Source organism: Engystomops pustulosus, chromosome 8 (genome assembly GCF_040894005.1).
Source record: "Engystomops pustulosus chromosome 8, aEngPut4.maternal, whole genome shotgun sequence".
Taxonomy (NCBI): domain Eukaryota; kingdom Metazoa; phylum Chordata; class Amphibia; order Anura; family Leptodactylidae; genus Engystomops; species Engystomops pustulosus.
In genome coordinates, this window is record NC_092418.1 from 46,354,537 (window position 1) to 46,381,114 (window position 26,578).

Genomic DNA, 26,578 nt, shown 5'->3' on the forward strand with positions numbered 1-26,578 from the left:
AAATCCTGATTTATTTATTTTTTACTCAATTAAATCTCGGAATCATCTGGATTTCTGTGCATATTGGCGATATACGGCTGTTTTAGAAATAGGTGTAAACACAGGCAATTGTAAGAACTGCCCTTCGGTTCAGGGCCCTAAGGCGCGTGCCCATCAAGTTGTGGGAGAGGAAGCGGCAGCTAGAAGAGTGAAGATAACATGCCGAAAGGAGGTGAGGATGCGGCGGCCATGTGCAGCCTGATGTCCGGCTGACTGCGGTTATGTAGAGTGTGTAATGTGTGTGTACAGACAGGAAGGCGGCTCTGAGCGGACAAAGATGGGGAGTGATTACTGTGCTGACATCATGACACCGGGGGGAGGATGGCGCCAAGGCCCAGCTGGTGGGGAGAAGCAATGGGGTAATGTCACAGTGTATGGAATCGGTGGGACACAATGTGGTTCCCCTACCATACCATATACACAGTGTACAGCCAGCCATCACTATACAATATATACAGTGCACAGCCAGACCCCCACCACTATACAATATATACAGTGCACAGCCAGACCCCCACCACTATACAATATATACAGTGCACAGCCAGACCCCCACCACTATACAATATATACAGTGCACAGCCAGACCCCCACCACTATACAATATATACAGTGCACAGCCAGACCCCCACCACTATACAATATATACAGTGCACAGCCAGACCCCCACCACTATACAATATATACAGTGCACAGCCAGACCCCCACCACTATACAATATATACAGTGCACAGCCAGACATCCCACCACTATACAATATATACAGTGCACAGCCAGACATCCCACCACTATACAATATATACAGTGCACAGCCAGACATCCCACCACTATACAATATATACAGTGCACAGCCAGACCCCCACCACTATACAATATATACAGTGCACAGCCAGACCCCCACCACTATACAATATATACAGTGCACAGCCAGACCCCCACCACTATACAATATATACAGTGCACAGCCAGACCCCCACCACTATACAATATATACAGTGCACAGCCAGACCCCCACCACTATACAATATATACAGTGCACAGCCAGACCCCCACCACTATACAATATATACAGTGCACAGCCAGACCCCCACCACTATACAATATATACAGTGCACAGCCAGACCCCCACCACTATACAATATATACAGTGCACAGCCAGACCCCCACCACTATACAATATATACAGTGCACAGCCAGACCCCCACCACTATCCAATATATACAGTGCACAGCCAGACCCCCACCACTATCCAATATATACAGTGCACAGCCAGACCCCCACCACTATCCAATATATACAGTGCACAGCCAGACCCCCACCACTATCCAATATATACAGTGCACAGCCAGACCCCCACCACTATCCAATATATACAGTGCACAGCCAGACCCCCACCACTATCCAATATATACAGTGCACAGCCAGACCCCCACCACTATCCAATATATACAGTGCACAGCCAGACCCCCACCACTATCCAATATATACAGTGCACAGCCAGACCCCCACCACTATACAATATATACAGTGCACAGCCAGACCCCCACCACTATACAATATATACAGTGCACAGCCAGACCCCCATCTCCACCTCTCCTGTTACATTATTATGGGAGGAGATTCTGGTTGAGGGATTGAGCACCAGATGGTATTCAAGGTCACTAATCTTTCAGCATACATTGTATATTTTAGTAGTAGAGACACATGTTAATATAGTCTATCCCTGATATAACTATCCAAGTATTAGCAAGTTATAGTGTTATGGTGACTGGGTGGAATCCCTCCTTCTGTACTCATCAGGTGCTTCCCCTCCTCCACACTAAACTTGCACTATGGTGAGGGAGGAGAGAGAGAAGCATAGAAAAGGTAACATATGGCTCCCCTCCCCCCAAGCAGCTTTTTAAAGAGAACCCGTCAGGCAAATTAACCCCCTAAACGAAATATATTTTCATAAGCTGCCATTAGAAAGCATTGCCTCTATCCCTTAATTATCCCTGTACATGCCATTAAACTTAAGCAATGAGGTCCTAATGAGTCATTAGCATATTCAAGCTGTCCAGCTTATTCATGAGTGAGAGGCACAGCCACACCCCCCAGTGTTTGACTGACAGCCTGTACAATGATGTGAGGTGTAATGGCTCCCCCATGTTCTTCCTGGTGCTGGCGCCCCCTGCAGCCTGTGGGTGTATAGGAGAGATACAGCAGCTTCAGGCAGCCATGTTATAGCAGAACATATCAGGTACTTGTGTAGCTGATGTCTGTGTGTCACACATGTGTATTAGGAGGATGCAGCATGTCAGCAGATGCAGCACACACACTAGCCATGCTTTACTATACAGGCATGAGCAGGGGGAGGAGAGGGGAGGGGTAACCGGGGTGACATCACTGCCTCTGACCATGTGACCAGCCTCATTTACATAATAAAGAAAATATGATTTTATAATGATTAATGTATCAAATAACTAGATAAAGGCTGGGATGGGATCATTGTGAGCTGCTCCAACAGGTAGTGGTGACAGGACTAGTGACAGAGACCTGATGACAGGAGACAGGAATGTCATTTTTAGCTGGTGACAGGTTCCAATAGCCTTTGCTATGCTGATTGTCTGTATCTGAATCATTCCATTAGTTTATAATAGTTTAGTTTACGTTACCTTCCTGGGTTGTATGGTGACAAACATTGCCCTTAATGTGTTTTATCATCCTTTATCCTATCAACAACTAATTAAATGTCAATTCGTACCTGTTTTAGAGCTTTAGAAATGATTTGCTACCCCTGGCCAAGGAAGGTCTTGCTGTTTACTTCTGTCACACATGCTTTTAGTGTCTGATGGCCGTCGCTGGTTCATACAAGATTACTGTGAGCGCGCCCACATAGAAATCATAGAAATGTTCAGATTTTTTTTTAAAATACAGTTTGGAAACTCAAGCATTGCCCCTTACAAACCCTGTTAAAGACAATGACACTGAACATACGTTTTCTTAAATCTTCTCGTCTAGTCATGGGGCAATGGTTTATTGAATGCTCACACTGATTAGTGAGAATGTGATCAGAATGGTAAAAGGAATTGCATAAGGTTCATTTCATGTTTTCCAGTATTCATCATTGTGTCATCATTTTAGTTACCCAGCATTGTTGTCCCCAGTGTTACATCAAGTAGGTTACTGATGAGCCCCAGTGGGTAACAGTACCAGGCTGTAGTCCCCTAGGTGGAGTCTCGTCTTGAGGGTGATGCAATTATACAGATGTAATGTATGCAATGTCTTTATTGGTTAAACATAACTATTTCTTGCTATTGGTTGGTAATGGATACCTTCAATATTGATATTAAAAAATACTAAATCTGGGATAAAATTGCAGTATGCGGTCCATATATCATAGAGAAAAAGTGTTACATATATAACTTATAAGTGTTAGCTATAGCTTATTAGGGACAATCTAAATGGCTGGAGAACCCCTTTAATGTTATTTAGTCATTCACTTTAAGCACATTAATTGTATTGTTTTGTCATACAATTTTCCAATATACATTCTGTATCAGTTCTCACCAGTTTTCTAGTTCTCTGGTCACTGTCACTCTATATGAAGCTTCAGTGTTTAATTCAAGTGGATGTTATTCTGTTGGTCATGTGATGTCACCCAGGTGCACGGCTGGTTATAACACACACCGCTTATTACTCCACTTGCCCAGCGATCAGCAAGCAGAGATCTAGAAAACCATGTGGAATTGATATAGAAAGTATATTGGGAAATTGTTTAATTTTTTTCTTATACAAATAATAACATATATTTGCTAAATGTAGACAATCCCTTTAAGGGGACTGTCTGATACTGCAGCACAGCCTCTGCAGCTTACTCCCATGCAGAAGATGGTGCTGCTTTGAGTAACTAAAAAGCAATTCTTATTAATGCCATTGTGCTCACTTGTGTAGACCTTTATTACGTATGATAAATGTCATGTCATTTGGTGCTCTGCCAGGTGGATCCTCATGAACAATGGATAGAACGTTGGTCTCAAGATTCTTTTTCTCCATTCACTGTATGTTGCTCTAATGTTCTCTATGCTCATGTAGACCCATAGACCTACAAAGCTAGACAGCTCTTCTATTCACACTCCCTTTAACTGTGGTAGTGCCAGGGCACAGAGGGATTTTGGGGCCTAAAGTAATCTGACAATGTCCTGGATAAAAGGCAATTATTGTGGGACAACTCCATTAGATCCCTATGAATGATCTTCCTTGCCCCCTGGAGAACCAGTGACTGACAGGCCTGTCCTCCTACACATTCTTCATCCAATATTCTCCCTCCTCCATTGGTATCTTGTAGATGGCAGCTTTTCTAGTGCCACTGGGGCACTTAATACTCGGGTTGGGTTCCTGTGAGCTTTTTGTCCTCGATCCTTTCATTCATAAAGATGAAATATATCTGGGTATGGAAAAGGTAATGTCAGAAATACAAGAAAATACATCAGCAGTTTTTCTTTCCGTGTCCGTTTTTCTAGTACAGGTATGAAGTCTGGCTGTAATCTTGTTTTATGCAGGAAGAAAAGGAGGTCACAAGGGTCGGGTGAGGCAGTACACAAGTCCGGAGGAGATCGATGCTCAGATTAAGGCTGAACATGAGAAGGCTTTGGTAGGTCTACACTGTAGGATGGCACTTTTCACAGAAAACAGGATTGTGTTGTTATTATTTTTTTTTTTCGTATTTTACTCTCCGCTCAGAATGTTTTATTTTTACCTGTAGGTCTTTTTATTTTCATCCTCTTTTTGCATAGAAATACACATCCAGTGGATTCATAGTACAGCAAGCATAGCCTCCTCCGTGCTCGATTGATACAATATATAAAAATGAGGTTGGGGGGGGGCACCTTATTTAAGCTATAAAATAACCTATAATAATAATCTTCATTTACATAGCACCATCCTATTCTGTAGCACTTTACAAGTCAAATTTAATGTTATGGAAGTAGCACAGAGTCCTAGATCCTGGATCGCATTGTCCACTATATGTACATCAGGGTGGAAGCAAAAAATTGGACAGATAGGCGTCAACTAGTAGAAAAGTACATCAATTTATTTCAATTGCAGAGGATTGCGCGTTTCGAGGAAGAACTTCCCTCTTTAGATCCAAAGCCGGATCAACTCTCTGGCTTTGGATCTGAAGACGGAAGTTCTCCCTTGAAACTTGTAATCCTCTGTAATTGAAATAAATAAATTGATGTACTTTTCTACACATCTGTCCGATTTATTTATTTATTTATTTATTTATTTTCAAAATTTATTTTTTCTCTTTACTTACGCCTTGATTTTGTACTTGATGACTTACTGAAGATGTTAGATTATAAAGAACAAAAGAAAGGGAAACTGATAAAGTAACTGAAAATATTTATTCATTATAGGATAGTACCAGGTAATATTCAGTACTGCTGCAATACTTTGGATGCACTTAGCAGCATGTCCCACTGCCCCTGATCACTACAGACAAGATAGCAGGAACTGGCACCATGTGCTTCCCCTTATTTGTAGGCTGCTGCTATCCTCTACTATCCTAGCTGTGCTCATCTAAACTATTAATAATGGGAGACACTGCAGTGTTCCCTCAGCGGAGAGGTTGAAGTGGACTGCTGGGTAATGTTTGGTTGGTACGCAGTGAGTGGGTTGGTGAGACCTGCTGTAACTTGACATCTCTATGTGGCAGATTACTAAGTGATGGTTTCTCTATCTCATAAATCTTCTGAGTTAGGCCCAGTTAACACCTGCGTCTGATCTTTTCGCTATTCTTTCAGTTTAAGGCTTTATTCAGACGAACCTCTGTTCGCTGTACTGTAGCACTGTTGGCACATGTCTGCATCGGGAGAGGAGGGAGGGGGGTGACGCCCTCTCCATAGCGATATATGGCGCACGGTGACATATTTCCGGGGAAAGATGGGGCATGTCCTATTTTTTCCCGGCTAAGGGACAGCATGGTGTCGCACGTGTGCTGCACCATACCGCTCCCGTAAGGCGTGGTGCGCCCATTGCCGTTTATATAGATCTCTCATACGGTCGTGTGAATATAGCCTAAGGTGGGGGTAACTGAAACAAAGTCCCCATAGACGTTATTGGGCCTTCTATTATCAATAGCGGGAAAAACAGAGGCAGGTTGCCGAGCTATTTTTTTTCTCCTGTAAACGGAATGTGTAACTGAAACTGCCGAATGCAGTTGTGTGAACGTGGGTTTGTCATTGGTTTGATAATCGTGTTTAACAAATGTCTTATATGTATTTGTATATATTATATACACACACTTTAAAGGGGATGTCCAGGATCAGGACCTTTTAAATATAAATTGTTAATGGGTTTAAAAGTAAAGAAAAACTACCCTTTATTACCTCTCTCTGGTGCTCTGCTTCATTGTGGCTCCACTGGTCTTTGTATACAGTGGGTCCCGCTACAGCAGCAGTTGCAATCTGCCTTGGGGTGACGGGAAGAGCCAACAGGAGAGGGGTGAGTATAGGACATTTATTATTACAACTGCACCAACTGCTGTTAGTCTGATCATCGACCTAAGCTAAGGTCATGCAAACTCATGTGGCAAAGCAGATGCTTGCCATCTGTATACTTGACCTAGCTGTATACCATTCTAAAAATGGCCACGGGGCGACCAGGCCACGCTCCGGTATATTTGATAAACATTTTTGCAGTTACAGAATTTGCTACTTTATTAACTCAACAATCCTTTATATCTTGCTTTTTGTCTGTCTCGCTATTGTATTGCAAAGATTGTCTAACTCGCTAACGGACAAACCCATGCCACGTTTACTGTATAAAGAGCTAGGGATGAGAACAATCTGTGTAATAAACACGCCTGCAGGACCACATAATGACACATTGAAGCATATTAAGTCTGAGTGTTACAAGAATCTCCACTATTGTATGAGGAGACCATCAAGTTTGCTGATACATTTTAGCCACAGTTTTTTGTTGCCTCAGATATTAGGAGAAAGGCAGCAGTATTACAGTCAAGAAGACCACTTTATTTCAACATATAAATATCGAACAAGATACTAGGGGGTTGAAATATCATAATAAAATGTAAAGCAGGTAAATACTGTCATGAATAGTCTTCACCAAAATGACTAATAAATATAAGGGTCACCTAATTATTGGTGCAGACTTTAATGTGGCAATTAACACAATGTTATACGCCACTGCTCTAGAGATATAAACAAGAGTACAGGTAAGGTGATATTATTAAAAAACTGCATGGTCACTAACCCCGATGTTTCAGAAATTAATACTATATATACTCAGGTATAAGCACAGTTGTGTGCGGCTCGGCTTATACTTGAGTCTATACTGGGGGCCATGGGCTGGCTGGCTGCATACTGGGGGCCATGGGCTGGCTGCATACCGGGGGTGCAAAGGGCTTGCTGGCTGCATACCGGGGGTGCAAAGGGCTTGCTGGCTGCATACCGGGGGTGCAAAGGGCTTGCTGGCTGCATACCGGGGGTGCAAAGGGCTTGCTGGCTGGCTGCATACCGGGGGTGCAAAGGGCTGGCTGGCTGCATACCGGGGGTGCAAAGGGCTGGCCGGCTGCATACCGGGGGGGGGGGGGGGCCGCGGGCGGGCGGGCTGGCTGCATACCGGGGGTGCAAAGGGCTGGCTGCATACTGCGGGGCCATGGGCGGGCGGGCTGGCTGCATACTGGGGGGGGGGCCATGGGCGGGCTGGCTGGCTTCATACTGGGGGGCCATGGGTGGGTGGGCTGGCTGGCTGCATACTGGGGGGTGCCATGGGCGGGCTGGCTGGCTGCATACTGGGGGGGGGCCATGGGCGGGCTGGCTGGCTGCATACTGGGGGGGGGGCCATGGGCGGGCGGGCTGGCTGGCTGCATACTGGGGGGGGGCCATGGGCGGGCGGGCTGGCTGGCTGCATACTGGGGGGGGGCCATGGGCGGGCTGGCTGCATACTGGGGGGGGCCATGGGCGGGCTGGCTGGCTGCATACTGGGGGGGGGCCATGGGCGGGCGGGCTGGCTGGCTGCATACTGGGGGGGGGCCATGGGCGGGCGGGCTGGCTGGCTGCATACTGGGGGGGTGCATGGGCGGGCTGGCTGGCTGCATACTGGGGGGCCCATGGGCGGGCTGGCTGCATACTGGGGAGCCATGGGCGGGCTAGCTAAGCTCCTAAGGCTAATTTCCATACAGTCCTTCATCCTGGTGGTAGATGCCACTTAACTGGCAATGTAATATAAGTAAATGAGTTAATAGGAAGGGAATATAACATGTGGGAAGTAAGCGCTTTCAGAACCAGAGATTTGGAAGCCAAATGGAGTGACTGGCCTGATAGCTGGGGACAATAATATTTAGAATACCCCATTCTTTTCTTCATTACTTTTTCCCCTTTCTTTTTTACTTTTTCTCTTCTAATGTTGGTAAATTTGTCTATGACCGTGCTTAATAATTAGTATACTACAGTGTTTGTAATTTGTGGAAAGAATCTGGAATGCAGATGAACACTAATTTCCGGATAATGCTGTTAGTCGGGCTGGAAGAAGATCAATTGGCTGCATGCTTTGCCCAGCTGAGGTTACAAGGGGACAGATTAATCTGGTAACCCTCTCTCTTGTATATAAAGTGATGAATTGAATTCCCCCCTCGCCCCATAAAAAAACAATACTGAGATGTGACCAACCAATTGAACAATTTTATTTGTTTGCATAGGAGGCAGAACTCGAGGAAGGAAGTGGAGGAGCTACAGAGGACCCCACAAAGGAAAAGAAAGATCACAGCTCCGATGAGAGCGACGAGGATGATGAATTTAAGGTATATCCAAGTGAAACTGATGATTTTTTTGTTTCACCTTTCCTTTCTATTTCACTCACACTGATGGGTATCTCTAAATAGAGGTTTTATATCTTTAGCTATATCACCTTATAATAGATGTACAACTTCTAAGCACTTTTAACACCATGGTTGCACGATCCATCGAAAATTTGGTACCTTTTCGGTTTTCAGAAAGGCAGAATGGTACAATACACTCCCCTGCCCTGACACTGCGATCATAGAGCGCTTAGCGCTGGAGAGAAGCTTTTACAACAGGAGCTGAGCAGGAAGGGGTTAACCTTCCTGAGAGCTCCCCTGCGGAAGACCACAGTCCGACTGCCTTCCCCGCTAGCTGCTGCTGGGGGGAGGGTGCCATCGGAGTACAAGGTAGCAGCAATGTCTCCTGTCTGGCACATGAGGGGTTAGAGGTGGCCAAGGCTTCTCCAGTCTGCCAGCAGCTCTGCATACAGCCTGTAGTACAGGTCCCAGGGCATCAGGCAGCATGTCAGCTTTTATCATACTTCCTTAACCTCTTCAGGACAACCATTTTCTTTTCTTTATTAAACCTTAAATCCAAGAGGGCTTATGAGAACAGCAACATAGCAGTATCGGCACCCCTGAAAGCGGCGCGGGGGTGCCAGTTGTGGGAGGAAGGGACCACCAGAAGCAACTATTCTCTTAATCACGCTTGGATCCAAGTTAAAAAACCATGGTGCCTGATGCCCTGCTTTATAAGATCCTATCACACAGACAAGTCTGTAATGACCCACACAATGAAACTATCATTAATGAATCTGCACGATAAATGCTGTAAAAAAAATGTGGGTTTAGCCATCTTGTCCCCATAAAAAAGCAATAAAAAGTATCCAAAAAAATGTATCTAGCCCTAAATCAAGTGTCATACAAACTATAGATTTCTAAAGAATCGATCTGATTCAGATTTTTGTTTGTTTTAATAAACATTTTAAATTCAGAAAAAGCTTTTTTACTGATTGTATCAGTATCGAGTATCGCAATACTTTTTCACTCAAAATTCTGGTATTGGTGCAACCCTATATATGTGTAATTATTAAGATTTTACTATTAGATTTGGAAGTAATAAGATTTTAATATTTATGTATTTTAACAATACACAGAAGCGTAAAGGAGTAGAAGGCTTAATTGACATAGAGAATCCTAATCGTGCAGCACAGGCATCTAAGAAGGTCACTCAACTCGATCTAGAGGGACCTAAGGAGCTGTCTCGAAGAGAAAGGTAGGTTTTGAACAATACATTTTGTTTAATGTATCTAATTCCAATAATTTTCATGTTAAAATTTCTTTTGCATAGGGCAAAACCATGACTTTTAAATCCAGTAGTTTTTTGCTGTAATTGGATGAAGGGTTATCAATAAAGCTTTATTGCAGATACCATACGGCTGATCATTTCACTCTGGGACTAAAGTAAAGCATCCAGAGAGCTTCACCAGAGGTCAGAGGGGTTAGTCTTTAATTCCGTCTGTAAGTCGGGTGTCCTTAAGTAGAGGACTGCTTGTAGTAATATTATTTAGAATTTCTCTTAAAGAAGACCTGTCATTTATCGGCACTAGGAGCTGCTTACTTTAGTAAGTGCTCGATCAAACGCCCCTGCAGCGGAGTACAATGTAATCATCGGACAGCTCACAAAGCTGTCCGATGTATTCATGAGGGGGCGGTCGGAGGTGCTGCCTCTTCCCCGCTCGCTCCATAGGCCGGCAGTGACTGCTGCGCGCTAAGCGGCAGTCACCGCCCCTAGCCACGCCCCAACCCCGCCCCCTCATGAATATGTCGGACAGCTTTGCGAGCTGTCTGACAATTACACTGTACCCCGCCACAGTGTTATTGGGTGACAGGTCCTCTTTAAACATTTCTACCATCTTCTTCAAAAGGTGACTTGAATAGTAAAATATTTATTCAAATTTAAAAAAAAAACCTAATTTTATGCACAGTCTGCATTATATTCAGGGTCACGGTGCTGCACGTGGACTATAATAGTCAAATGATTGATAATATGACATACCCAGCCGTCCTCACTAGGTATAAGTAATATACTGCTAAACCAGCTACTCACTGATAACATGGGGTATGGCAGAGGTTTCAGCATGTTTTAACCCCTTAACGCTGAAGCCACTTTTCACCTTCCTGACACGGCCCATTTTTTAAAATCTGACAGGTGTCTATTTAAGTGGTTATAACTTTGCAACGCTTTAACATATCCAGTTGATTTTGAGATTGTTTTTTCGTGACACATTGTACTTCCTGTTGGTTGAGAAATTTAATCAATATATTTAGTATTTATTTATGAAATAAATGGAAATTTGGCAAAATTTTTGAAAAAAACAATGTTTTCCAAATTCAAAATTTTCTACTTTTTGGAAAGTTGGTCATATCACTAAAATAACTTGATAACTAACATTTTCCATATGTCTGCTTTAACTTGGCATCATTTTTCAAACATGTTTTCCTTTTTTTAGGATGTTAGGAGGCTTATAACTTTAGGTGCAATTTTACAGATTTTCACGAAAATCATCATAACCTACTTTTGGAGGGTCAATTTAGTTAGAAGTGACTTTATAAGGCCCACATGACAGGAAACCCCCACAAATGACACCATTTCAGAAACTACACCCCTCAAAATATTCAAATCAACCTTTGGGAATTTTGTTAACCCTATGAGCGTTTCATGAGGGTGAAAGATAAATGACAGTGAAATTACAGAAATGTAATTTTATCTTACAATAGATTCATTGAACACTAAAATTTGCACCTTCACAATGGGTTAAAAAGGAAAATGCATTTTACAATGTTGAGGGCAATTCCTCCTGAGTATGCAAATACCCATTTTGTCACTGTACCCCGCTGTACGGACACAGTGGGGCACCTGGAAGGGAAAGAGCGTTGTTTCGTTTTTGCAGGGCAAATATGGCTGAAAAAGTTTTCATGTGTCAGGATGCATTTGGAGAGCCATAATGGTACCAAAACAGAGAAAAGCCCCAACATGAGACACCATTTTGGAAAGTACACCCCTTGGAGAGTTTAGCAAGGTGTAATTTGTGTAGTTGCCCCAACAGGTGTTTGATTCATTTAGGCCCCAAAAGGGAAAAAAGGTGAACATTTTCTCAAAAAAGTCACTTTTACCCCAAATTTTTGTAAGCCACAAGGGATAAAAGATTAAACAACCCCCATAAATGTGTAAAACTATTTCTCCTAAGCACAGAACTGCACCACTTTTTCATATAAAGTGTTGTATGGGTACACAGTAGGGCTCAGAAGGGAAAGAGGGGCGTTGGCCTTTTAGAGGCCAGATTTGACAATCATCCTTTACATGTGTCAGGATGCATTTGGAGAGCCCTAGTGGTACCAAAACAGAGGGGAACCCCAACAAGTGTCACCATTTTGGAAAGTGCACCCTTTGGAGAATTTAGCAAGGTGTAATATATGTATTTCCCCTACAGGTGTTTGCTTCAATTAGGTCCCTAAAAGGAAAAATATGAACATTTTCCCAAAAAAGTCACTTTTACGGCTATTTTTTGTATCCCATAAGGCATTAAAGATAAAACAACCCCAAAAAATGTGTACTAGCATTTCTCCCGAGTATAAAATTGCCCCACACATGCAAATAAAATGTTGTATGGGTACGCAGTGAAGCTCAGAAGGGAAAGAGGGGCGTTGTCCTTTTAGAAGCCAAATTTGACAGACATCCTTTACATGTGTCAGGATGCATTTAGAGAGCCGTAGCGGTACCAAAACAGAGGGAAACCCCAACAAGTATCACCATTTTGGAAAGCACACCTCTTAGAGAATTTAGCAAGGTGTAATATGTGTATTTGTCCGTAAAGTTGTTTGATTTCATTAGGACTTAAATAGGAAAAAGGTGAAAATTTTCTTATAAAGGTCATTGTACCCCTAATTTTTTATAGCCACAAGGGATAAAAATATGTAATAACCCCCCAAAATGTGTAAACCTATTTCTCTCGAGTGTAGAAGTACCCCACATGTGTATATAAAATGTTGTATGGGCGCACAGTAAAAGGGAAGGGGGATGTTTGCCTTTTAGAAGCCAAATTTGACAGAAATGTTTGACATGCATTTGGAGAACCCTAGTGGTATAAAACAGATTAGAATCCGAAAAGTGACCCTAATTTTTGAACGCACACCCCTTAGAGAATTTTGCAATGTGTAATATATGTATTTGCCCCTACAGGTTAATGATCCAATTAGGCCCTAAACATTAAAAAGGTGAAAATTTTCCTATAAATGTCACTTTTACCCCTAATTGTTGTAAGCTACAAGGGATCATATATTAAATAACCCCAAAAAAGGTGTAAAACTATTACTCCCGAGTGTAGAAGTACCCCACATGTGCATATAAAATGCTTTATGGGGGCACAGTAGAGGAAAAGAGGGATGTTTGTCTTTTAGTGGCCAAATTTGACAGAAATCCTTCACATGTGTCAGGATACATTTGGGGAGCCGTAGTGGTACCAAAACAGAGGAAAACCCGAAAAGTGACCCTAATTGTTGAATGTACACCCCTTGGGGAATTTAGCAAGGTGTAATATGTGGTGTAGGGTAATACACGTTGTGAAATGAGCATTTTGAACATATAGGTGGTTTCCAAATATGATGTGCAATGGAGTCCAAGATGGAAATTGCAATTATTTCGGGAAAGTTCAGTGCCCGTTATGTGGCGCCCCTTATGAAATAATGGAGGGGTATAGGGAGCAACGGGACATAACAGTTGTTACAATTATTAATTTTACCTAAATGAATTCACAACAGGTTGGGCGTGAATTGTGAATGTGTTGCGTATAAGGAGGTAGAATATACCAGGGGACCAACTAAACTTTTGTCACTCTGGAGGTGTCGCAGGTCTCTTAGTAGTATGTAGTGTCCATCCTAACTCCTCTTTTGGAACAGACTCTTTATTGAGTCCTACCTTTAGAAGCAGCAGAATTCACCGGGAAAATGCTGTCCTGGAACATCTAAACCAGAGGTACTGGGGCCCCGTCCTTCTTGTCCCAATATTAGTTTCCTAATACCTTCCTCTTGAAAACGGAGAAATGATACGGCAGGACATGCACATTGGAACAGCTCGTAAGAGTTGTACAGCGTAATCTGTACAATGTGCACGGCCAGCACTTTTGTACCATATCTTCGTTTTCCTTAGGGAAATTATCGCCAAGTGTTGCTCTTATTCACCCTAGCGATGCCCATTGTGACGAATATTGCTGCTTTTCGCTGGACCAAATCGACCAGCCAATAGCGGCAAACATGGACAGAGGGGGGCAACAAAACCCCTCTGAACCACAAGGCACAATTGGTGGCTGTCAGGAACAGCCGCCACCCTGCCCCGATCACCGTGTCTACAGACATAGTGACCAGTATTACTGACGTCATAAGTAAATTCGCTTCTATTGGCTGGTCTGAATTGATGAGCCAATAGCAGCGATCATGAACTGGGGGTGTGGGGGGGACGGAACCCTTCTGGTCCATGAGGCAGGATGGATGGCTGTCAGGAACAGCCGCCATCTTGCCCCGATCACTGTGTCTGAACAGTGTTGGCAAGTCACTACCCGCCACACTGTTCTATAACAACGCGCGTTGGGAATGGGCTATACAATCTTTATTTATTTTTTAAGCAATTTAGTCAAATAAGGGATTATTTTTTGCGAGACGAGATGCACTGTAAAAAAAACCCTTTATTTTAGAGGGTGTTTAGCTTATCGAAGCAATTTTATTAACTTTTTTCGTGTGGAGGAAAATAAAATCATCAATTTTTGTTTTGGATTTTTAGCATTTTTTTGGGGGGGGTGTTCGCTGTAGCATAACAATAATATATTATCTTTATTCTACGGATCACTACGATTACGGTGATACCTCATTTATATAGTTTTATTTATATTTCTCCAATTTTATTGAAGGAAAACTAGAATAGAAAAAATTACATTTGTTTTAGTATTGCCATTTTTATAGCGGCATAACTATAGTATTTTTTGGTTTACGGAGCTGGTTGTGAGCTTATTTTTTGCGTGACAAGTTGTTCTTTTCAGTGATATCATTTTGGCGCTTATAACTTTTTCGGATCACTTTTTAGAACATTTTTTGTAAAGCAATTTGATAAAAAGTTTTAATTTTTGGCAAGTTTTTTGGGGTTTTTTTTAACCACGTTCACCTAGAGGGTCAAATTATGATTAGGATTTATTGTACACATTGTTACGGACGCGGCGATACCAAATAAGTGGGGTTTTTTTGTGATTTAGTGTTTTTTATACTTTATTAATTGTGTACAGGGAAATGTGGTGTTTGGGGGACTTTCTTTTATTATTTATTTTTATTTTAAAAAACCTTTATTTATTGTTTTAACTTTTTTTTACAGGTAATTACATCTAAGCTTGAACAAGTGATCTTCTGATCACTTGTTCAAGCTATTTTACAGGTTACACAGTGCAATACAGATGTATTGCACTGTGTAATGTAAGACACTGAGCATGCTGCGCATGCCCAGTGTCTTACAGCCGGGTCCTGCAAGGAGGCAGGGACCCGGCTTCCGGATGAAGATCTCGCAGACCCGGGCACCGGCAGTCCCGGGGCTGCGATCGGAGCAGCGGACCCCCCCGGTAAGCGCCGCGGGGGGGTCCGATTCACTTTAACTTGCATTTAAATGCCTCTGACACGCCGCGGTCAGCGCGACCGCGGCGTGTTAGGGGTTAACACCCGCGATCGGAGAAATCTCCGATCGCGGGTGTTAGAGGCAGGTGTCGGCTATAATATATAGCCGACACCCGCAGCTTCTGGCGCCGGCTCCGTTCAGGAGCCGGCGCCAGAAGCTTGACGTAATAATACTGCATTTTGCGGGAACGCACCTCCCGCCATGCAGTATTATTACGTCAAATGTCGGGAAGGGGTTAAATATGTTCTTTATTCACCAGGCACAGCTCACAATACAGGCAGTCCCCTACTTAAGAACACCCGACTTACAGACGACCCCTAGTTACAAACGGGCCTCTGAATATTAGTAATTTACTTTACATTAGCCCCTGGCTACAGTAATTATCTGTAACAGTTATCACAGGTGTCTGCAATTAATATTCATTGTTAATCCTGATTCTTATGACAATCCATGTTTAAAATCCAACTGTCACAGAGACCAAAAAAAAATTTGTCTGGGATTACAATACTAACATATAAAGTTTTGACTTTATACATACAAATTTAACTTCGGTCCTGTAGGTTTGTTCTTATCCTGTACGTAACCTGGGGACTGCTGTATATTTAGCAATGATTACCATAATCCTATGGGGGAGATGCAGTGTCTGGAAAGAAATACCACTGACCCCTGACATTTGGCTGCAGCATTCTTACCCTGAAGTAGTTTCCTAACACAATTCTCAAGAGTTTCCCTTTTGATCTCCTTATCTTAACTTGACATCACATGGTCAAGGTTTGTGATATTGATATAGTGCAGAATATTTTGTCAAATATTTATACTGGGTACAAGATAAACATATGTGTTAAACATACAAGATATAGTATATGGTCTGTGTATCCAGCACTTGATAAACATGTTATAGAACATTGTGTTGCATTTAAGGTAACAGTAAGTGTTGGGGATGGTGTGCTGACATCTAGTGGTAAAACTATTAGGCTCCTTTCACAGTAACATATTAGTTTTCCAGTCCTTTATTTCTGTGCTGTATGGATCTGTATATATGTGACATTTTTCATCCATAGGTGCACGTATGTCACTGTATCCATTTAGAATACCATGGGCTGGTAAATAATGGATGCCTAAATGGATGGGGAATGCACCTTCCACTGGTTCAGGTCTTTCTGGATACTGCACATATATGCAGTGGGTACAGAAAGTATTCAGACGCCTTTAAATTTTACACTCTTTGTTTAGCCAATTGTACTAAACAACAGGAAAACTAAAATATCACATGGTTGTATGTCTTCAGACCCTTTGCTGTGACACTCATATTTAACTCTCATGCTGTCCATTTCTTTCTGATCCTCCTTGAGTGTGCGTTCGCACATTGCAGTAATGCAGCTGAGAGGAGGACATTTACCTGATTACATATCTGTTAACATTGCGTTTTCAAATGCGTGTGTTAACCTAGTGTAACAGACACATGCGATAGCATTGCATCAATGCACATGTTTTGTAAACACAATGTTAACAGCTATGTAATCAAGCAAGTCTCCTCTTCTCAGCTGTTCTGATACCTTTGAAAACGCATGCGTTACTTCCATGTGTGAATGCACCCTGAGGTTCTACTCAGTCATCGGACTTAATTAGTATATTAGTATTAATTAATTATAGTATTAATTGTATATATAGAACCTCACAGCGGAAGTCAGAGCACATGAGAATCATGAGATCTAAGGTACTGCCCAAGGAGCTCAGAGGCACAGATCCTGCCAGGGTAACAAAACTATTTCTGCAGGATTCAAGGTTCCTAAGAGCACAGTGGCCTCCATAATCCCTAATTGGAAGAAGTATGGGATGACCGCAACTCTTTCTCGACTTGGCCATCCAGCTAAACTAAGCAATTGTGAAAGAACAGCCTTGGTGAGAGCGGTAAATCAGAACCCCAAGATAACTGTGCCGGAGCTTCAGAAATGCAGTAAGGAGATAGTTGACTTTGTTGAACTTTCTCCTATCACTGCATCCTCCACCAGTCGGGGCTTTATGGCAGTGTGTGCCGACGGAAGCCTCTCCTCAGTCCAAGACATATGAAAGCCGCATACAGGTCTCCCAGACTTTAAGAAATAAGATTCCCTGGTCTGATGAAATGAAGATTGAACTTTAATATGAACTGAATGTTAATTCTTTGCTCATCACCTGCCAAATACAATCCCAACAGTGAAACACGGTGGTGGTGGTGGCATCATGCTATGGGGGTCAAAATGGGGTACAGAGTGTATATTAATGAGCAAGAAAAAGCTTAACAGTTGGCTGCAATAAAACAAGTTGTGAAAAAATTTAAGGGGTCTGAATACTTTCCAAACTAACTGTACAGCAGCATATGATGCAACACATATTTTAAACGCTCCCATTGACTTCATACAGAACAGAAATGCTGGAGAAAATAGAAAATCCTCTATATATATATATATTTTTTTTTTTTTAATGAATGCCTTGCTTACAGTACGGTAAGTTAAGGTAAAAAACAGGGGTGTGTAAATGCATGTCTGTATTACCCATTGAAATGCTTGGGGCCGTATGTTGCCTGCATGAAAACAATACAGAATGGGTAGTATACGGCTGTTTTCATACACTCATGTGAAAAAGACCTTACTACACAGTAGATTTCCAAATTAGTATAAACATGAGTAAGTTCCATAAAAACATCCAGGAAAACGGGACCGTTGTCAGAGATACACATGTAACTACCTAATACTGAAGCTTCAGATTCCAGGAATAAGGGGCAGTGTATGCACATGGTTAAAGGACTGGTAAAAGAGGTTTTCTTGTCTTCCACATTTAGTTTTTACTAGATGTATCTCCCGGCATTGCCCTGGATAGTAAATAACTGTTCTTGGTTAAGACAAAATAGAATATTAGTAAAAATATTTTTTCATACATCTATAGACTGTCTGTCACCCTCTGTCACTGACCGTCCTTTTTTTTTTTTATATATACATTTTTGTGACAAACTCTGTCTCTGGCAGTCTCTTTCAGTGACTTTCTGTCTCTCTCTCCCTCGGACACTGTCATTCCAGTGACTGTATCTGTCAGTTTGTCTATGGGGAGATTTAACAATAGTGTCTGAGAGTAGATCTGCTCTAGTTGCCCATGGCAAGGAATCTTATCTCAAATTTCATTTTCCCCCAGCTGTTTATAAAATTACAGGCGATCTCTGGTTTCCATGGGCAACTGAAACAGTTTTACCTCAGACATTTCTGATAAATTCCCCCCCCCCCTCCATCTCTATATCCCTATCCATCTTCCCTCACACATAAGTGTCTTATACGCATTGCCTATAGTAACCAATCACAGCTCAAAGCTCATATTAATGACCTGTGGCAGCAGCAGAAGACCACACCGGGTGCCACTCCTTTCAGCTAAGAACAAGAAACTGAGGCTACAATTTGCACAAGCTCATCGAAATTGGACAGTAGAAGATTGGAAAAACGTTGCCTGGTCTGATGAGTCTCGATTTCTGCTGCGACATTCGGATGGTAGGGTCAGAATTCGGCGTCAACAACATGAAAGCATGGATCCATCCTGCCTTGTATCAACGGTTCAGGCTGGTGGTGGTGGTGTCATGGTGTGGGGAATATTTTCTTGGCACTCTTTAGGCCCCTTGGTACCAATTGAGCATTGTTGCAACGCCACAGCCTACCTGAGTATTGTTGCTGACCATGTCCATCCCTTTATGACCACAATGTACCCAACATCTGATGGCTACTTTCAGCAGGATAATGCACCATGTCATAAAGCTGGAATCATCTCAGACTGGTTTCTTGAACATGACAATGAGTTCACTGTACTCAAATGGCCTCCACAGTCACCAGATCTCAATCCAATAGAGCATCTTTGGGATGGGGTGGAATGGGAGATTCGCATCATGGATGTGCAGCCGACAAATCTGCGGTAACTGTGTGATGCCATCATGTCAATATGGACCAAAATCTCTGAGGAATGCTTCCAGCACCTTGTTGAATCTATGCCACGAAGAATTGAGGCAGTTCTGAAGGCAAAAGGGGGTCCAACCCGTTACTAGTATGGTGTACCTAATAAAGTGGCCGGTGAGTGTATATCATACTTCGGCATACAGTATATACACTTTATATATACAGTAAACAATAGGAGTGAGGGCCTTACTCACAAGAGCCTACAGGGGGAAGGGGTGACACAAGAAGTATAAGAGCTTTTATAATGGGAACAGAATAAAATTATTTAATAAATAAAGATGCTACTCAATTGGATATACACTATATAAGTGGTTTTGTTGGTCACCCTTGTGGTGCTTTGGCCAACTCTCAACCAAGCAGGCGTCTTGGTGTCCTGCCAGCCCTATAGCGTCTGCTACGGCTCTAGTTATACCTCTGAATTCTCTCCAATATCAGATACTTATATCTTATCCTGTGGATAGCAGGGGACTATAATAAAATTAATGCAGTTGAAGTTGTTGTGCTAAGGACTCTAGATTTTTCCAGTATGAAATGAAGACAGAATAACAGAATACCCAGGAGGGCACCTGATTATCCTTTATACATATTAGCTTGGGAGAAAGAGCTGGGCCTTACATTGTCTGATAAACAGAAAAGCTGGGTTCTAAAACACTCCTAGGGTTTCTCAAAATGTGTTAGGTTGCAAGAGAATCATTAGAAGTTACTTGCGCGTTGGTATAGAACTCCAGAAGCCTTATTTCACTGGGGGTTGCACCCTACAGGGGAGTGTTGGGGATGCGGGCAAGACTTGGGCACATATACACCCCATGAGGTTCCCTCATTACACTCACTGCGGCAGCAAAATCTCTAATACCTCTATTCTGGTTGCAAACAAGCGCACCTCCCATCTCTGTGTGGGAAGATAAGGTAGCACAGATCTGCCGTACGGAGCAACTATCAAGCTGGGCTTCCCACACCCACGAGCGGTTTGTGAAGACCTGGCAACCGTGGGTAGATTACAGGGGCAAGATGCCACAAGCAGCTCTTCACTCCTTAATTTTTGTAATTTTATGTCTGGTTCATTTTTTGCCTTCTGTTGTACAAAGCGTTGTTACCAACTTCTCTTGTTCACATACATCGCATTGTAAAATAACCGCTTAAAATGGATAATTGATTCGTCGATTTTGTCTGTCAATCGGCATATGTATGAATGATTATTCACTGATAGTCAAGCTCTAATCTAGATGAATACAGAGCCTTTTTGTCTGATTTATAAATGTCGATGTATGCTTCTTTCCCTGTTTAATACAAACAGAATTGATAAAAAATAAATAAATAACAGAATACCAATATTGTCTTCAACTGACGTCAGCCCTTTCAGTGGTTCGGACACACCTAACATCTACATCTCTCAAAGTAGTGCAAAAACTTGTTTCTGTTTTTTTAAAGCCGTTCATCTCAGTGTAGCTTTAGCCAAGAGTAAAGGTTAGGAAGGACACTTCTGTATACTGTGACTCTCTGTTCTGGCTACCAGAGAGGAGGTGTGAGCTCTTAGCCTTCTGTTGTGCACAATCACAGTGTGGTGCATGCACTGTGCTTTGCCGCATCATGAATTTTTTAACCGGCTAACTGTGTTCACCAGGCTGCAATTGTACATGTGCCTGTAGAACGAAACCTATACATGCATTGCTTGCTGTGTACATTGTGTGTGTGTGTATGCCTTATATACTTGAGTATAAGCGGGGGCTGGCTATATACTGAGGGCAGGGGGCTGGCTGGCTGTATACTGTGTGTGTGATATATATAAATGAAGTCTATAAGAAAGTGATAACCCATGGAAACCTATTGTGTTATCCGTCTTGTAACAGATGCATTCACCTTTTCCACCATCCCTTTTCTCATCTGTAAACATTTTATTTTCTGACAGGGAGGAAATAGAAAAGCAAAAGGCAAAAGAACGCTACATGAAGATGCATTTAGCAGGGAAAACAGACCAAGCAAAGGCTGACCTGGCCCGTTTAGCAATCATCCGAAAACAGAGGGAAGAGGCGGCAAAGAAGAAAGAGGAAGAAAAAAAAAGTTGGTGTCAAATGGTTATTCTGAAATTATTTTTTTTACTTGAGATTGTACAGTTTGAAATTGTTGGCCACACAAAAAATGGGACAACCTGACAAATTACATAAATCTTGCAATAATTGGCCTTAAAAAGAGATTGGCATTCACTCCACAATACAGATATTAAACATTAGACAATGTAGCTTACTTGGGTATAGTCCTACAGGGACACTTCACGCAGTGAGACATTGCTCTAACTGTGACGCTGCTTTAGAAGATTTTATTTCGGTATTGGTAATATGAGATTCCATAATGTCATTTTGATTATTTAACGCGGTTTAGAAGGTGAATAGTGTAGTTTGTGTATTAATAATTTATAGCTGGCAGAATGCATACTCCACCCCCGACTCATTTTATAATAGTTGAACCATCTGTTCTATTTGGTTAGGATGCATGTGCTACAGTCTAGGGAACCAACCCCACAATAATTGTTGCAAAAAGACTGTGCACAACTTAAGTAATGCAAAAGTATTTGTTTCAAAATTGTTTCCCAGAGAAGGACCCTGGGAATGGTGCTGCTGTACTGGTGTATGGCGGTCCATGCGCCAGTGCAACACCCATCTCCTTTTATGTGGCCCACAAGATCTGCTGCATGTAAAAGCCACAATGGCCATGTCTGGATCTTCACTGCTCCGGGCACATAAAGCTACCATGCTGTTTTTACACATAAACTTAGTGTTACAGCCATGGAGGTGGTTGTTGATAGAAGAGTATTACTGATAAGGTGGGAAGAAAGAAGCGTTTCTTGGTTAAGAAGAGAATGTTAAATTTCGGGGAGCTTCTAAACGCTTACTATCAGGATTGAGCTATACAGGTTTTGCATGCTTTGTCATGGTTTACTGGCATAGCGCGGCTTCATAGAAGAAAGTGCACGGTCCAGCCAGGCTCCAAACACTGATGGTTTCTTTATTTAGTAAAAGGTCCACTCAGACAGACGGATAAAATGCCTACGCGTTTCAGACAGACAACCTGTCCTTAATCATGGCATAGCACGGCTTCAGCCTTTAAAGGGAGCCTTAGGGCTAATGTGGCCATTGTTGATATTGGTGAACGATATATAACCTGTATATATCAAGAGTGTCTAATTTGGTTACTTATTTCTCAATTTTCTCTTCTATTCTGGCTTGTTTAGATGGCTGTAATTATATTTGCACTTGTGACTTTTTTTCTTCATATTAATATATATTTTATTTTGCAGTAAAAGACCCGACGGGAGCAGCAGCCAAAGGAATGCAATCCATGTCCCTTAATAAGTAACTGCTACCGCACAGAGACCACATCCTGAGGATCCTAGGGCCGGTGCAGTGGTCTGTAGACTTCTTGTCTAGACAGTACTCTGGTCCCTTGTGTGTCCACAATATGCTATCCCCAATCAAGTCATGACAGCGTTTACATGCTGCGGATACTGCAATGAAAGACTGGACATGCACTGAGCACATATTTATTTAATGCTGAGTGTTTGTGGAGCTTTGGGGTCCTGAAGAGGGGAATAAAGTTTGGAATTTAAACAAAAATTTGGTGGTTTTGTTTTTCTGTTTTGTTTATAAAATGAAGGATTTCAGTATAAAATACTTCTTTTTTTCCCCGTCCCTTATCTCCCACTCATTTACCTGTCTCTAAAATCCATCTCTGCCTCCAATAATGGGCTGCCGGCTCACAGAACTATGGACATGACACATGATCCAAGTCTTCTGACTGGGTCCGGTCGGGAGTGAGCTTTGGGCACTAGCCCAAAGCTCACTCCCGACCGGACCCAGTCAGAAGACTTGGATCATGTGTCATTTGTATCTTTGTATCTGGCCACAAATGCACAAGTGCAGTACAGTGCTTCTCTACAATTTGGGATTGTAAGTCAGAGGAGTGGATGTCACAGCTCAGAAGAGTTACGTGGAAAGATACTTTATACTTCATATAAGACAATTTATGCATCTGGCGTCTCCTTGCTTTTTCCCTCTTTTCTGCCATAAATCTATGGATCATTCTGCACTGCATTACATGGGCAGCTAACACCCACTGCATGCTGGGAGGACAATGCAATGATCCCACTCTTCATATTGACCAGAAGTATCAGTTGGAGCGATCATCCTGCTCATCTATATGTTACATGGTTTTTGCGGGAGTCCATGCCATGTCACCAAATAGAAGTTATGACGCCTGTATCAGTGACTTGTATCTCTATAGACCTAAGACGGGTGTTTATGCTGTGTCTATCAAAGTATCTTCAGACATTTTACAAAAATGTATCCAATAATACTAAATTTGAGCACTTAATGTAGAGTTTTGGATTTTTATAATCTTGGCAGATAATGAGAAAAATCCCCATCTTCAGTGGGGAGGAGAATTAAGTTATTAAAAGACATCTATCATTCCATTACCTAATGGTAAATGCTTACAGCTCACTTCTCCATCCTTTACCCATCCCTTGAAAACTTATTTTTTGTATCTTTTAGAATTGCTGTGTTTTGTAGAAATAGCTCTTTTTAAAATATATAAATTTGCCTAAGGCACTCATCTGAGCGCCTTTTAGCTCCTGCGATAAGTAATTTATTCATGCCCCTCAGCAGACTAGCTCCGCCTACACTGTGTTAAGAGAACCGGAGATTCTCAATCATGGCAGAGAGAGGGACGGTGACTTCTCCGGCTCCCAAAGCCATGCAAGTGAAGCCAGTCTTCCTAGAGGCATGAATATATTACTTATCGACCGAGACAAAAGGCACTTAGCAGAACGCCTCAGGCTCCTTTGCATATTTTAAAAGCATTATCTGTACGAAACGCGGCCATACTGAACAGTTAAAAACTACGTTTTCTGGTGATGGGCACAGGATGGGTTACGCTGAATGTAATTTATTCCTTGGTTTGGTTCTGATCACTGGGAAACCAATTTTATAAGTGTTCCTAGGCTACGCTGGATGTAGTTTCTAAATAAAAAATTTCATCCCCCCGCCCTCACCCCTGTGGGTAAAATACAGGGTCAGCTATAGGATCATTAGATAGATATTTAAGAAATATGTGGCACAAAGTTTTTCATTCCGATGTGTATTTCACAGGAGATCACTATTTTTTACACTGAATGAAAATAACTTTTGAATTGAATTAATTATGCACACCCACTTTGTGACATGAGATTTTCTATCCATCTTTCACACTAGGTGTGAATTCACGCCTCTCCCATGACGTCACCTCCCTCTCCCATACAGTGAGGTGGTGAGGGCGTGCATAATTAGCAGCGCTCTGGCCTACTTTTTATAACTCTATTTTCAGGATCAAGATGAAGGGAAGCATAGGGAAGTATTTGTAGATATTTTTTACTTTTTTAAAATGGTAAATTTCCTTTAACTATATTTGTCATTTTATTACTTTTTCCGGAGTAATTTCTCATTATTGCACATAACTTAAAGGGAACCTGTCACCAGGAGACCCATTTTTAGCACTCCCCCAGTCCCCACAGAGCATAGTACATACACTGCCAAAGTGTTTTTGTATAAAAAATAGGTTTTACAGAAAAAAAGATGTTATATTGTACCTTTCATTAGCATCTGCTGTGTGAATAGGCAGTCGTCCGCTGGGAGGGGCTGGAAAGGAGCAGCCCCCCCCCCCCCCTTGGGAAACTGCTCCATGTGTCTTTTTCAAATATATTAAAACACCCATCACTTGGCTTAGCGACACCCCCTGCTCCTCTACAGCCACTCCCGAGTGAGGGGAGTTATTCATATATTTGAAAAGGACACATGGAGGAGCAATTTCCCAAGGGTGGGTGGGGGTGGAAACTGCTCCTTTCCAGCCCCTCCCAGTGGACGACTGCCATGAAAGGTACAATATAACATATCTTTCACCTGCTCTATACTGAATAATTAAGGTACAAATATGGAAATGCACAAGTACCTGCTTTGGTACTCATATAAACTACATTATTTTAAGAGATTTGGCAGAATTTCTGTTTCTTGAAGCGACCTCATCCTAACCCATCATTAAGCTTTGTGACAGCTCAAGGTGTTTATTTCATGCACAATAATACATTGTTAGCTCAACCTAAAAATGGATGTGGTTGTGGGCATTGTATAAAAATACAGATATGCCAAAAAAAAAATATTTTACTCATTACAAAACAATACTTTATATGACCGTGATAATAAATACATATTACACTTAGGAATAGTCTATATGGTGGAACCATGGCCAAGACTATGGAGCAGAGAGACTCCATACAGAGGAGGCTTGCTTTAACCCACTTCCCCTTTTTTTTTTTTTTTTTAAATCTACAACTTTTTATTTCTCCGTTTACAGAGCTGTATGAGGGCTTTGATTCTGACTAACAAATTCTGCTTCCTTGTATATTATAGTATTCCATGGCAGTTACTGGGAAGTTGGTAAACAATTCCAAATGCAATGAAATCGTTTAAACAAAAAAATGCATTTGTGCCAATATCTTGTGAACAGTTTTTAGGGCTTTAACCCTATGCTCAAAATGACACATGTAATTTATTCCTTGAATCGGTTAGGATCACGTGGATACCATTTTTTTTATGTATTGTCAAATGACAAAAAAAAAATGGAATTTTGTACATTTGGGCCCTATTTTCCTTTACGGGATTCACTGCTGGGATCAACCGTTTTATATTTTGATAGATTGGGACTTTTGGGCCCTAGCGATACCTAATATGTTTCATTGGTGCTCTCTAAATATACTATAAACAATGACAATGGTACTATTTACATAAAGAATTGTTAATATTATTAATAACAAATATTTATATATATATATACAGGCGGTCCAGTACTTAAAGGACACCTGTCATCAGGTCTGTGTCACTTGTCCTGTCACTACTACCTGTTGGAGCAGCTCACAAGGATCCCATCCCAGCCTTTATCTAGTTATTTCATACATTAATCATTGTAAAATCATCTATTCTTTATTATGTAAATGAGGCTGGTCACATGGTCAGAGGCAGTGATGTCACCCCTGTTACCTCTCTCCTCCCC

General features: G+C 41.9%; 1 protein-coding gene across 1 annotated transcript; it reads left to right on the forward strand.

The window, feature by feature from the left end:
- The first annotated feature begins 53 nt into the window (after nt 1-53).
- Nucleotides 54-23,112, forward strand: PDAP1 (PDGFA associated protein 1). Its single transcript, XM_072120838.1, has 6 exons — nt 54-211; nt 4,578-4,669; nt 8,741-8,842; nt 9,979-10,097; nt 21,411-21,562; nt 22,797-23,112. The coding sequence occupies exons 1-6, from the start codon at nt 199-201 to the stop codon at nt 22,853-22,855; spliced, it is 537 nt and encodes a 178-aa protein (XP_071976939.1). The 5' UTR covers nt 54-198; the 3' UTR covers nt 22,856-23,112.
- Nucleotides 23,113-26,578: the final 3,466 nt, after the last annotated feature.